At 42.6% G+C, this 14,095-nt stretch overlaps 1 protein-coding gene across 3 annotated transcripts in view; it reads right to left on the bottom strand.

Annotated features, from left to right (window-relative positions):
• Positions 1-14,095, bottom strand: part of NUP210 (nucleoporin 210) — a 2,490,054-nt gene that overhangs the window by 1,653,040 nt on the left and 822,919 nt on the right. For all 3 annotated transcript variants that reach the window (XM_044078102.1, XM_044078101.1, XR_006365597.1), the window contains one exon: positions 13,469-13,624. In XM_044078102.1, coding sequence (XP_043934037.1) covers positions 13,469-13,624 — 156 coding nt within the window. The remainder of the gene's footprint in view (positions 1-13,468; positions 13,625-14,095) is intronic.

The following is a 14,095-nucleotide window of genomic DNA, read 5'->3' on the forward strand; positions in this document are numbered from 1 at the left end:
TAACCGGAGGCCTCAGCAAAACAGTCCCTTTAAGAAAGACTTTACAAAGTTTATGGGACATGATGCTGGTCTCCGACAGGCCGGTGTGAAAATTAGCAATCGCAGCCAATTGGATTCTAATGGTGGCAGAAGAGGAGCCCGCTCAAAAAAGCTCTGCCAAAAAATCCAGAACACTGTGGACAGGGGCTATAAAAGGATCTATATTTCTGGCCTCCGCCCGGAAGGAGAAACGTCTCCACTTACTAGCATAGGCTTTTCTGGTAGTAGATTTGTGTGAAGAAAGGATGATTTCACGCACTGGCTGAGAAATATGAGGAAGCCTGGCTAAGGTTGGAAGTGGAGCAACCAAGCTGTGAGGTTGAGAGATTGAAGGGATTGGTGCAGCCCACCCGACTGATGGACCAACAGGTCTGGCACTGGGTCCAGACTCCAGGGCTGCTCCAGTAGGTGAAGATGCAGGAATGGGAACCAAATTTGTCGAGGCCAGTAAGGGGCAATGAGGATCATCCTGGAACCCAAAGCGGTCGCTTTCTGAATCAGTTTGGGAATTAAGGGAAAATGCGGAAATGCATATAGGAGACCCCGGGGCCAATCGTGTACTAGAGCGTCTCTGGGGGAATGGCCGGGGAGGGGAAAGAGAGTGAAGAAGTCTTCGCACTTGCTGTTGAGAGGGGATGCAAAAAGGTCGCAGCAAGGTTGACCCCATCTGTGGAAAATTTTGTCCGCTACTAACTGATTGAGAGACCACTCATGAGGCATGAGAATGGCTCTGCTTAGCCTGTCTGCTATGACGTTGGACTTCCTGGGGATGTGCGTTGCTATCAGAAACCGTTGGGAAGAGATCGCTAACTGCCAGAGTTTGAGTGCTTCTTGACATAAGGGATAGGACCTGGTTCCGCCCTTCTTGTTGATGTACCACACTACAGACATATTGTCCGTTTGAACTGCAATAGTCCCGTTAGGTAGAGAGACCTGAAGAGCTTGCAACGCTAAAAGTACCGCTCTCATCTCCAAGACATTTATGTGCAGGTGGTACTCTAGGGGTTGCCAAGTGCCCTGGACAGTCCTGCCCTGAAAATGCCCCCCCACACACCCGATCAGGGAGGCATCCGTGGTCACCGTGGCAACAGGAGGAGGAAGAACAAACGGTCTGCCCTGGAGAACTAGAGGGGAGACCATCCACCAAGCCAGGTGGTCTTTGCATGTTTGAGTGATTATTATCCTGTGGGACATTGGAAGTTGTTGAAAGGACCATTGGGTAAACAGCGTCCACTGGAGGATCCGCATGTGAAAACAAGCCAGGGGGACTAAAATGATCGCTGCTGCCATGAGACCCAATGTTTTCAGTACAAATCTGGCCTGAATCATCTTGCACTGTAGTAGGATCTACACATGTCGGCGAATGTATGATACTCTGTCTGGAGGAAGTTTTGCAGGTAGATCTTTTGTATTTAATTCTGCGCCTATAAAGGTTATAGACTGAAAAGGTGACAATGCAGACTTTTCGAAATTTATTGATATACCTAGCTCGGAGCAAGTCTGGATGGTATTAGTCCCTGGCTCGCAATAGCTGATGCCTGGTGGAAGTAGTAAGGAGCCAGCCGTCTAGATATGGAAACACCGGGAATCCCCGTCGTCTCAGGTGAGTCATAACCACTGCCATGCATTTGGTGAACACCCTGGGGGCCGTGGTGAGACCAAACGGCAGGGCTCTGAACTGATAGTGACTGGCTCCCAGCCAGAAGCGGAGAAACCTTCTGGAACGCCTGTCCATTTTTATATGGTAGTACGCATCCTGAAGGTCTATGGAGCACATCCAATTGTCCTGACCCAAGAAGGGTAGAATGGACTGGAGCGTGACCATCCGGAACTTCGTTCTTTGAACAGACTTGTTTAATCTGCTGAGATCCAAAATGGGTCTCCAGTCCCCTGTCTTTTTTGGTACCAAAAAGAACTTGGAGTAAGTCGCTGGTCTGCTGGGACGGGCTGGATGGCACTCTTTTCTAGCAGCTTTGAAATTTCTAGTACTGCTTGATCCCTTAGAGCGGGTGGGACATCTGGAAGGGATCTGTTTGTTTGTACAGGGGTGCGGACAAATGGAATTTTGTAACCTTCGGATATGATAGACTGTACCCATCGGTCTTGTGTGAGGAGTTGCCAGGCTCCTGGGTACAGTGACAATCTTCCCCCGACTGCCTCCGAAGGTGGGCAGACCCTCAGGGGTGCTGGAAGGGTTTGTCAGAGAAAGATTCTCTGCTACCCTGATTTTGAAGACCCCCTCTGCCCCTAGGGCGGCGTCTATTATTGTTTCCTCCTCTGCCCCTGGAGGAAAACTCACCACGTCTGTCAGGCACGACCCTCTGGGGTTTACGAAACCACATTTTTCCACTCTTCTGACCTTTGGGGTATGATCTAGAGGGAGTAGAAAAACGGACTCCCACGGCACAGAGAGTCTTGCCTTCCTGCTCACACATGGTAAGTGTATCCTTCACCTGTGGTCCAAACAAAGCCAAACCATCGAAGGGGGTATTGGTGAAGGACGCCTTAAAGGGGTCAGCAAAGTTACATAACCGCATTCAGGTGTGTCTTCTCAAAGCCACGCCTGTACCTGCGGCCCTACTCGCACCATCGGCCGCATAAGAAATGAGCTGCATGGAGGAGTTAACTATGGAATTTATAATCGCCAGTTGGGAGTTAACCTTATCCTGAGACCCCGCAGCCGATGGATCCTGAAGGGTATCACCCAGTTCTTTGAGAAGATCCCTCTGGGTCGGGTGAAATGGCACAGATAGTTCAGCGACCGCATGGCAAAGGTCGCTGAAGAGAACATCCGCTTCCTGTATCTGTCCATTGTCCTAGACTCTTTATTAGGAGGATGTACAGCCACCGAAGGGTCAGCCAACTCCTACTTAGTGGCCGCTGCCACCACCATGGCATTAACCGGGACCCCCTTAGCTAGAACCTGTTTGTCCGATGGGGCTGTAATAAATTTAGCGGGCCTACAGGGAGTTGGTTCCACTGAGTCCGGGGCTGTCCACGCCTCCCGAGCAACCACTTCCATGAGCAGGTCAAAAGGCGGAGACACCCAGGAGGTGGAAGGGTGAGAACCAAACGCGTCCAAGTACACAGACTCATCCTCGGAAGGGTTAAGGGCAGTCCAATTCTCCCTCTGCTTAAGGATCTCAAGGATGTCTGAAAAGGAGACATCCTCAGAGGGGGACCTTGGGGACCCTTCCGAATCCTCCAAATCTGTGTCAGACATGACTGACTCAGGGAAGTCAACATGTTTCCTCTTACATGTTTTCTTCCGAGGGGGCTCCTCCGAATGATCGGGGGAGGCCTCGGAAGAGGAAGATACCCCCAGTGGGGCGACCTGGAGCGTTTGTTCTCCATGCTTGGGGTCAGGAGGGTGGACAGAGACCGAAGCATGCACCATGAGGGGAGGAGCCGAAGGGGCCGATCGTGGATCCGACCCAGGAGTCAGTACGCTCCTCATGACCTCGAAGGCACTCCTATCAGGCAGCGAGGAAGGTCCCAGCTCTTTAGAGATGAGAACCCCTCCTGGCACCGAGAGTGACGGCTCCGAGGCTGATGTCAGGGCCAAGCTCACCTGCGCCGAGGCACCGAGAGGGAGAACAGGGTCAGACAAGGGTCCCATGCCACTCGCCCCCTCGGAGCCGATCAGGGAGTCTCGACACCCAGATCCCTCCATGGACGGAACCAATGAAGAGATCTGAGCCGATGAGGGAGCTGAAATGTGTGGCATTGGCTCCGACGATTCGAGCCCCAACGAGCTCCGGCTCCGAACACAGTGGTAGAGTCGGAGAAGGAACTGATGAAGATACAGGGATAGCCAAAGTCTGTTGAGAAGGGCTAGGCAACATTTGGGACAGTGCCTGCGACTTTAATAGCCTACTGACCACCCTCTCGAGGTCGTGATCAGACAGTCTGGAGGACCGAGAGGAGTGGGACCTATGACTCCGCTCCGACTGTAGTAACGGAGACCTCGGAGCTGAACAAACGGACTCCAAAGAGGGAGATCTCGAGCGTTTTCGGCTCACAGAAGGCTCCGATACTAAGGCCGGAACCGACTGAGGTCTTGAAGTGTCGGTTCTAGCCGGTACCGACGAGGAGGCAGGAGCTCCGCTCGGCGATGGCTCCAAACAGGGAGCCGACAGTTTAGCAGGCTTGGAGGGTTTACCCGACGAAGGCTTAGTTGGGGACCCTTCAGGCTTAAGCAATCCCCTCAAAATAAGTTTGTTCCTACGCTCCTGCAGGACTCTCGGACTGAAGGCATGACAGACCGCACAAGAGTCCTGCAGGTGTAGGGGGCCCAAACAATACACACAAGAAGTGTGATCATCTGTCAGAGACATCTTCTGACATCACGAGTCACACTTCTTGAAACCTGAGACCTTAGTATCCTTAGACATATTGAAAAGTAGAAAAAAGGATACCAAGGGAACAGGTAACTAGTGCTTTAAACACTACACACACACACACACACACACACACACACACACACACACACACACACACTAGAAAAAAACAGTATAATAATACTGCTAACAATATATCTAACTATCACTATAAAGTAGCATATATATATATATATATATATATATATATATATATATATATATATATATATACAAGTAGTAGAACAAGAATAAAACACTGCTGATTATATACAGCTAACCCTAGAGGGTAGAATATACACAAGAAAAATTAATGCTACCCTAACGGGTAGGGGGGAGGGGGTAACTCTAAAAAAGTACAGTAAAAGAGTTTTTAAAGGGAGTTTTTCAAGGGGTTAGAAAGGGAAACACTAAGAGACAATATCTAATAAGAAAAAAACTATCGATCTATATATATATATATATATATATATATATATATATATATATAAAAACAAAATGCTAGAAAAGAGTTATATAACCTGGAACCGGTAAATTCGCAACCTCGTAGCTGAAGCGGCAAACGAGATCTGGGTATCTGACGCCTACCACTGTGGGATATGGGGAGGGCCTCGAGCTGGTAAATAGCTCTCGAGCTTTAGTATAAGGCCGAGTCGGAGCCAAGAATCGGCTCCGAACCCATCCAGCAAGAATGAAGGCGAGATTGACAACTTAACATTGTCTTAAAGTATGAAGTAAGCAATTACTGGAGACAGGCACTTTGATAATATACTCGGTGCAATAAATACACTTAATGGGTAATAACTAGAAATAATAATACAAGACAAATACATAAAATCTTAAAAAGTCTGAATTCTTTGCAAATTTGGTATGTGATAATAAATATCTTTCAAGTCTAATGTTGCCAAGAAAATGAAAGGAGGATATGAGTGGTAGAAAGTCTTGAAGGTAAATAACACCTTTAACTTCCCAACCTTGATATAGAGATTGAAAAAGGAGAGGTCTAGGACTGGTCCCCAAACTCCCTCTTTCTGTGACACCAGACAAACCCTTGAATAAAAACCTCTGTCTATTTGATCTAAGGGCACCAGTTCTATGCCCCCCCCTTCCTGAAACAGCAAATGTCCCAAAACTGAAGAAAACAAGAGACGTTTGGTTTACAAGATGAGGAGGAATCCCCTGAAAATAAGGAAGGGCCTTCTCAATGCCATATGTACATCTGTAGGATTATTGTCAGAACCCATCTGTCTGATGTAATCTGATGCCACTGGGCAAGATGGAGGCCTAGACTGGTAAGATTTAAGAGATTGTCAGGGTATGAAAGCTTGACTGAGTAAGTATTCATTCTGACACTTTGGACTATACCTGGTACTGGGACGCTCACTCATTTCTTCTTTGAGCCTCTCAGCAATTACTTTTTAAAATTCTGAGATTGCTTACTTTACTTCATGAAAAAGGGCCCTGAACTAGAAGGAAAGTTTTACTGAAGTTTAAAAATGAGGAATGAAAGATTTGGGTAACCCTGGGATCAATTTCCCTCTTTCAGCAAATCTTTTAAGGACCTTAGCAGCAGAAGGGCCAAGCAATACACCTTTGCCAAGGAAAGTTTAAAATCTCAGCTTTAACATCTACTAAGGTTTGAGAATATAAGAAAACACAATCTCCCAGTAGCAGCATCTCTGAAAACTCCATCAGCAGAATCATAAGAACATTTTATGGAATGTTTAGTTACTTGACAAGTAGATAACATTCAGGAATACAATGAAGTTTTAACCACTGACAAAGGAAGATTAACAGTTAAACTTTCTCATGTTCTCAAAAAAAAATGCCAGTAAATATTTTAACATATGAATCTGGCATTTTAAAATTCTGCAAATCAAAGTAGCAAATCAAAGTAGCAGAAGAATAAACCTTCTTCCTATATCTATCAAAAGCTTTCCCATCCTTGTCAGATGAATAGGGTTAGCAATCACAACATGTTTAGCAAATGATGGCTTTAATAAGGAAATAACTGCAGAATCTGATTTTGGAATAGAAAAAAAGATACGTGTGTGCCTGAGGTACTTTATACAACCTATAATACTTTTTAGGAGCATGAGGTTGACTATCAAACATACTGAATACGATTAAGAAAGCATCCTCTAAAGTGGGTAAAAAATTAAGGACAGGTGAAGTCTGAGGAAAATCCAGTGGTATGAAATCACAGTACTTCTGCTGGGAGATAGGGATGTCATTCAGTACTCACAGAAACAAATTTTTTATTTTACCTTTAGTTGCAGAAAAAGAAACATCTTTAGGAGAGAAGCCTGGAGAAACACTTTCCCCAGAATCAAAAACTTCATCTTAACGAAAATTCATTGAATTAAAATAATCCATGTCAAGACCCCATTCTTCTGACTGGGAATCAGTGTCAGAGAGAGAGAGGAAATTATTTTTCCAGTGAAGGAAAAGGATATAAAACATTCAAGGCAGAAAGCAATCCTTTGACAAAACACAGCAAGTCTTCCCTGTCCACACCAAAAGAAATATAAGTACATTCTTTGCTTTCCTTCCCTGAAAACCCCATAAAGCCCAAGAATCAGGCTCCTTAGCCTGGTTATGCTGTAAGATTTATCCTGCTGCATCCTCAGAAACTGAAAAAAAGGGTTGCCCTCACCAAACCCAACAGTTGCAAGGGACGTGTCAAACTCTCAGTAATTAGTGGCTTCCTAGACTGACAGACAACTATAAGCAATCTAAGGAACCAAAATTGGCCAAAGCAGAGTCATCCATCTGTGCCTGAGTCAGTCAGGGAGCCAGCCTAACATCTGAATACTCCGGAGAAAAATTTCTTCTTCTTGCGGACCGGAGATGGAATAACTGAGGAGGCTGATAATTGCTCCATGGCTAGCAGAGAAAAGAGCCTGAAAGCTGAGTAAAGGAGCCCAGGTAAGTTGGTAACTCTCCAGAAACAAAATATTTTGTGGTAAAATTTTAATTGACAATCCCCAAAACTACAACATCCTCCTCTATCACTTACTTATTCTACTCGAAAATGTAGAAAAATTGAATAAAAAAATGATTTTTCAGAGTTAGTTCACATAAGCATTCCTCATGTACAAGTCCCTTTTGGTAACATGATAGTCCATGCAAATAAACATTAAAAGAAAAAAACAACATGTTTCTTTTTCTTCCGAAAAAAATATTAAGTGGAAGCTTTTCTCCAGAATGGTATTATCTGCCCAACTTTGAAGGATCTCTAGCAGACTGTCAGTTCCGTGAAGCCCAGAGAGGGGGGTGAACTTTGATGGCAAGAAAGCTCTTAAGCTTTTGACATCCAAACCACTGCTTGTATGTTGCTCTTCTTGGACCCCTAGCTGCTATGGTGCAAAGAAGATGCCCTGAAGTTTTGAAGACTGGCTAGCTGGTCATATCCTTACCAGGACATAAACAATAAAGCTTAGGTTAGTTACTGCAACAATGATTAAATGTTGAACATCAGGGAGGTTTGAATGTTTTAATACAGGGGAATCCCCTGAAAATGTAAAAGGGACTCCCACTGCCATAACTCTCAAAACCAGCGTGTCTGAAGTTATCTGGTACCATAAAGGGAAGCGGAGTCCTAGACTTTGGGGCAGTTTTACTGAAATATCAGGGTACAGAGGTCATGAAGTGGCAAATAGCCAGTCAGCATTTTAGACTGTCTTTGGCAATAAGAGGATCCTCCCTTCTTTTTTTGAACCTCCCTACCATTGCACTCAAATTCTGTTTGCCTGTACCTTGCCAAAACTGTTTGCTTTGCATTGTATAAAAGGATCATGAACTGGAACAAAAAGTTCCAACACCACTTTGGCATGTAGGGTTGAAAAATCTGAGTAACTCTCTGAATTAAATTTTCTCCTTTCTTCAAAAATGTCAAGGAACTCAGGAGAAGAAGTGCCAAATAACATCTCTTTGTACAGGGGAGCATTCAAGACCTCAGCTTTGACATCCTCTAATAAATACTGAGAATGCAGCCAGACAAATCCTGCCGTCAATGACCCAGTATCAGTTGCTCTAGATACAGCATCAACAGCATCATAAGAACATTAGAGTATTTGGTTACCTGAGACATACAGGATATTAAAGAACTCAGATAAGTCTATTAAGATTATTACAAGTAACAGAAAGGGAGTTCGGCAATTAATTCTCATATCATCAAATTAAGCCAACAGAAATGGACATGTAAGCCTGACAATTCACTATTCTGAGTGCAAAGTTGGAGAAAGAATAAACTTTCTTCATAAATCTATCATATACTTTCCCGTCTACAAGAGAAACTGAAGAATCGCTCTTCTCAGACTCAATTACGGACATGTGAAGAAATCACAGGAAAAAGCCCAACCAATCATCTGATAAAAGATCCTCATGTATTGTGGAGCTGTGTTTTATAGTCAAATCCCTCTGCCGTTGCACTGAATTCAAAGCCTGCAATAAGCCTTTAGCTAAAGTAATTAATTTATCTATAGATAAACTGTTTTCAGATGAATTATGTTTATTTTTTTTGTTTGTTTCTTTTGCCTAAGGACATTGTAGATGAAGGCAGACTTATCAATGTCACTTCAACCTGGGAAACAGGTCTCTTACCTCAGCCATCCATGGAAGAACCTCCACATGAAACAACTATGACCAAAGAAAGAGGTCCTTCCATGCCAGTAATGGACACTGGAACAGCCAGTGAAGATGTGGGTAACCTCCAGTCCATGGTGGTGGGAGGGAATAAACCAAGGGGTCTCAGGGAAAACAGTGAGTGGTCTAAGGAACATGCTGGAGCCACTACAGTTGCCCATAAGCAGCTAAGGCAATGACTGAACCCAGAGTGTCAGCAAGGGTTCCCCAGAAGTTTTCTTTTTCTTAGGTGCAGCATGAGAAGGAAACAAAGGACCATTTAAGTGCACCTATGTTCTGGACAAAACAGAAGCCTAGTCACCTATAAGAGCAGCTGGAAGAAGTCAGACGGAAGGTAAGTTGTCACTGAGGTGATCACAAGCAATACACACATTTCTTCATACCAGTCCCAATATATCTCTAAACTAAGTAAATGCATTCCAAAATACCCAGGAATACATTTCTCCTTAGTATGCACAGCTTGAAGAAGTTGGTCAGATGGTAAGTTGTCACTAAGTGAATGCAAGTTTTTACACACTTACTTTCTCTTAAATATATATAATCTCTCTAAAAACATCACACACAGTATAAAAACAGCACACTTTTATCATGTGTCCTAAACAAAAATAACTTCTCAGCTAAAAATATCCTGTCAAATGACATGCTTCTAGTAATACATTACACACAATAAAAATGCAAATTTTCTTAACGAGACCCAGCTCCTACTCTTATCAAAAAACACACAAAAAAATTAAAAAATATATTTATGGAAGGATTCGACAAAGGGGACTTTTATCTGTCAGTAATGGAAGACAGTAGCCAGCCGTCAATTTTCTGAGATCCAGGAAGAGTGCTGTTGAGGGCAGCAAGAAAGTACTGAGGGTTTCTAGCACCTAGGCTGTTGCTCTTTTTCTTAAGTGCAGCATGAGCTCGAGCTACAGCAGCCTAGGTGCATGTATGGAATGGAGCCAGTGACTTTGGAAGACTAGCCGGATGTTTTACCCTGGCCAGGATAAAACCCACATACCTGAAAGTTACTGCAACAGTGATATAGAGCAACATCGAATGGTATGAACAGCAATTGAAGAAGCATTACAAGGATGACTAAGACCGGCTTTATTACTGAGACTAGTCATTTTTACTGTCTGCAGAAGTCAAGCAGCAATCTGCTTTTATGCAGGAATCAAAAAATCTACAACAGGATCAGCATACAAAAGGGAAGAGAGTGAAAAGAATGAAAAGTCATCTGTTAAAATAGGGAGTACATCGGGGCTTCCTGGTACTCTGTCTATGAAACATTTTTCTCCTTTGCTTCCCCAGCTGATGGGGAGAAAAATCCAGGCAAGGTAAAGATGCAAAGAGCATAGCTCCAGGTGGAGTGAAAAAATAATTTTAACATACTACTTGGTCTCAGGGTGTTCTGACAAACTGATCAAGTGCAAAGAACACACATCTCCATGTGAACACCCAGTGTGAATGTATGTCACTGACTTCCCAAAACTTTCAGATTAGGCAACCCATTGTTGCACATTCCTAGTTTCCACCAAGGGAGATGCAAGGTGATGGAGAAAATCCTCAGCTTCTTTCTGAGAAAGAATATTAAGACTCCAGCCATTCAATCCCTGCCTTGCAGATCAGACATTCAGCAACTAGCCTGTAACTTGAACCCATATTATTAGCAGTGCAACTAGACTCCTTATAACAGTGTTATTTTTTTTCATGGTTTGACATCACAACATTGATAAAGTGGAGTGGTAAATGTGTCTTCTAGTGCTTTATAAAGGCTTTTAAGTTCATTCCTTACAGAAAGCTTATAAAATAGCAAGACAACCGGAACTGGAAAGTGAGCTAAGAGAAGGCAATTCAAAAAGTAACAGTCTTGAGTGACAGCATACAGATGGTGGCAAATAGAAATTGGCCTGAGAAGAGGAAGCATAATGGCAGTAAGATGACTTGATTAGTCCCCGGGTCAGTGATGTCTCACATCTTCACTAGCATTGAACATGGGCTTATGAGGACACAGTGCTCTTCTCTATAGATAACACTAGGACCTGCACCTAACAAACGTAGGAGTCAGGAAGAAAAACAATAGTCTACAGTTAACAGTCTGACTCACTTACAAAGCTGAAAATTAAATACGTACTGAACCAGGCTGTGTGAACCCAGAGAAGTCTACAAACTAAGCCATTCAAATGGCACAACAAAACAGTGGAAGAATAAAGAAGCTAGTGTGCAAGAGGTATCACTACAACAAATCTGTAAAGGTGCAGGAATGTTATTTTACCTGAAGCACTGTGTTCTCTTCTACAGAGCATACCTTAAAAATGACTTGAATAACAAAGGCGACTAAGCAAAATAGGAAACACATACCATCCAAGTATAAAACTGATGAACTTAACATGCACAAGATGGTAGGACAGAAAAGTGGCAGGTTAAACAGAACTCGTTAACATGAGCACAAGCAGGGTAAAAAAATAATCCTGTTTTAGAAATGATGTTTACAGATGGGAAGGGATACAAAGCAGAAATGAAACTGGGTGAAATATAATAAGAACTACTTCTTGGCAGGAAGAGTACAAAATTAAAAGAAATGCCCCCCAAAACAATCAGTAAAGACAAAAAGCAGAGAATTTCAAAAGTGCATGGAATAAGCAGCAAGGTACCATCACAACAGATCATCATGAACTACAGAACTGAGTGGAATCGTTGGAATGACCATAGTTGTGATGCCCCTACACTGGCCCAGTAATCAAGGAGCCTTAGTCCTCACAATTGAAAAGATTGAGGGATGTACACAATGGAAGGATGACAAGTACACACGCAGTAAAAAGCAATTTCCCTTAAGAGCACACAGAGATCACAGTCAGTCTGGAGTTGGTTTCTCCCTCCTTCTCCAGATACCCAATAAAACTTCCCACTGGCACAACTATAGATTTGAGTCCTTAGCCAGGGTTGCAAGCCAAGTCCTCCCAATGCTCTCTCTGTCCAACCAGTGCTTGGTGCCCCTGCCCAATTAGCTGATACACACACACACACACACACACACACACACACACACACACACACACACACACACACACACACACACACACACACACACACACAAACTTTGAGATCTGATTTGTATACGCACACACTTTGAGATCTGATTTATACACAAACACACACCTGGGAAAGGCTGGCATAGGTTTACTAGCTATGCCCAAACCATAAGGTAGTTATCACTGCCACCAGAACCCCTTATGATCTACTTTAAGGCCCTTTCCAAAGGGTGACCAATCCTACTGTGTAATGTTACTATTATCTAAATGCTAAGTGTGACCAAGAGCAAGACAAATACATATGCAAGTACTCTGAGCTTAAATATCTCTAAACAAACCAACCACAATTAAAAGGTTTAAATATATTTAATAATAAATAATAAAAGAAAAAGACAATACTCAAACACAGTAACTACAGAGTTCAGAATGACAGGAAATATCTTAAAACAACATTGCAGGACAGTTTCAAAGAAATAAAAAAAACATCTAAACTAATCTTTACTATATTCCTATCTATATCTAAAAGATACTATGACCTAAATAACTTACTTACAGAGCAACACACAGGCAGAAGTGCTGATGGATGTTTCCATGTCAACGACAAAATACAAAACGCCTAGTCTCTCTCTGACACAGTTCTTAAATTAATAATAAACCTTACTGCTGGGTCAGCCTGGATGACATCACTGTCACCTGCCTTCAGTTCCCAGGCTAACAGAAACTAACATCTGCGTTTTAAAAGTACATATCTCTCAGATGTTGCCCAGAACTGGAAGTTGTAAAACAATTTAACACTTTTACATTTGAAACCTAGTAATTATTCCTGTTTCAAGACAATACAAAAACTTCTAGCTCTAGACATTGTGTCTGCTGCTGAGCTTAAAGTGAGAACACAATCGTAAAACACTTTAATTTCAACTTATTTTCTTGAAGTTTTGCAAGTTAACTATATGTTCCAGCTTCTACTACTACTGCCTACATTTGGACAGGTATATGGTTTATATACATTTCTGTTCTTTTCCAGTAGGGTACACTGTGGACGCATCCTGGAGGCTCATTACTGTATCAACCCTGTTCAACACACACTTCTGCACCAGTAGTTTAACATACACATTACATATAGTTCTCTTACATTTGTAAGACAAACATATGAATGCTGTTATTATTCACAAATGACATATGATTATTTACAAAATTCCAGGTAGCTAGGCTGGCAGTGTCACAATAGTCATGGAAAATTGTTAGTGGCAAGGGATCATCAGTTAGGTATGTACATACACATGTTAAATTAAATAAAATTTTGTTTCAGTAAATGTTTCATTGCTATCTCAGTAGCTAAATCTTAGTAAAGCATTCCAAGTAACAAGATACTTGCTGAATTACCTTCATTTCTCCAAAATGCAAAGGGTTCCGGACGTCATGGGCCTGTATAACACTAACACCAATATTACTACCTGTTGTCATCACTCCTTTGACATTGATTGCAGCCACAGCATGGTTGGAAGATGACCAAGTAAAATTCCCACTACCACCAGATGCCTGAAAGAAACAAAATGAAGTTAGATCAAAAATGGCTGACAAGCCCCATTCACATAGCAATGAAATAAATGAAAGCAAAATGTAATCACTGACTAAAAGTGCAGGAAATGTAAAACTATCAGAAGACTGACCGATCCTAACTGATCACATCAGCATTAAAGGACATAGCATGATGCAGGCATCAGCTTTTAAAAATGGTAAAATACTTTTACTATATACCAGCTATGTGAGCTTTAAGTTAGGCTAGCACAAAGACAATCCAAACAAGCAAAAGGACAAGTTCCTGCAGTAAACGAGGTCTGGTATTAATTCCATGAACCATCTAAGTTCAAACCAAGAAATGCACATAGCTTATAAAAACTTTAATAAAATGTACAAACGTGCAGAGCATACAGCTTTCGGATACAACCTTTCTTCAGTGCAAAGATATATATGTGTTCTAACAGCAGTTTTATATCAAAAGACAGTGAT

Source organism: Protopterus annectens, chromosome 7.part0 (assembly GCF_019279795.1).
Source record: "Protopterus annectens isolate FY-2018-M chromosome 7.part0, PAN1.0, whole genome shotgun sequence".
Taxonomy (NCBI): Eukaryota; Metazoa; Chordata; order Ceratodontiformes; family Protopteridae; genus Protopterus; species Protopterus annectens.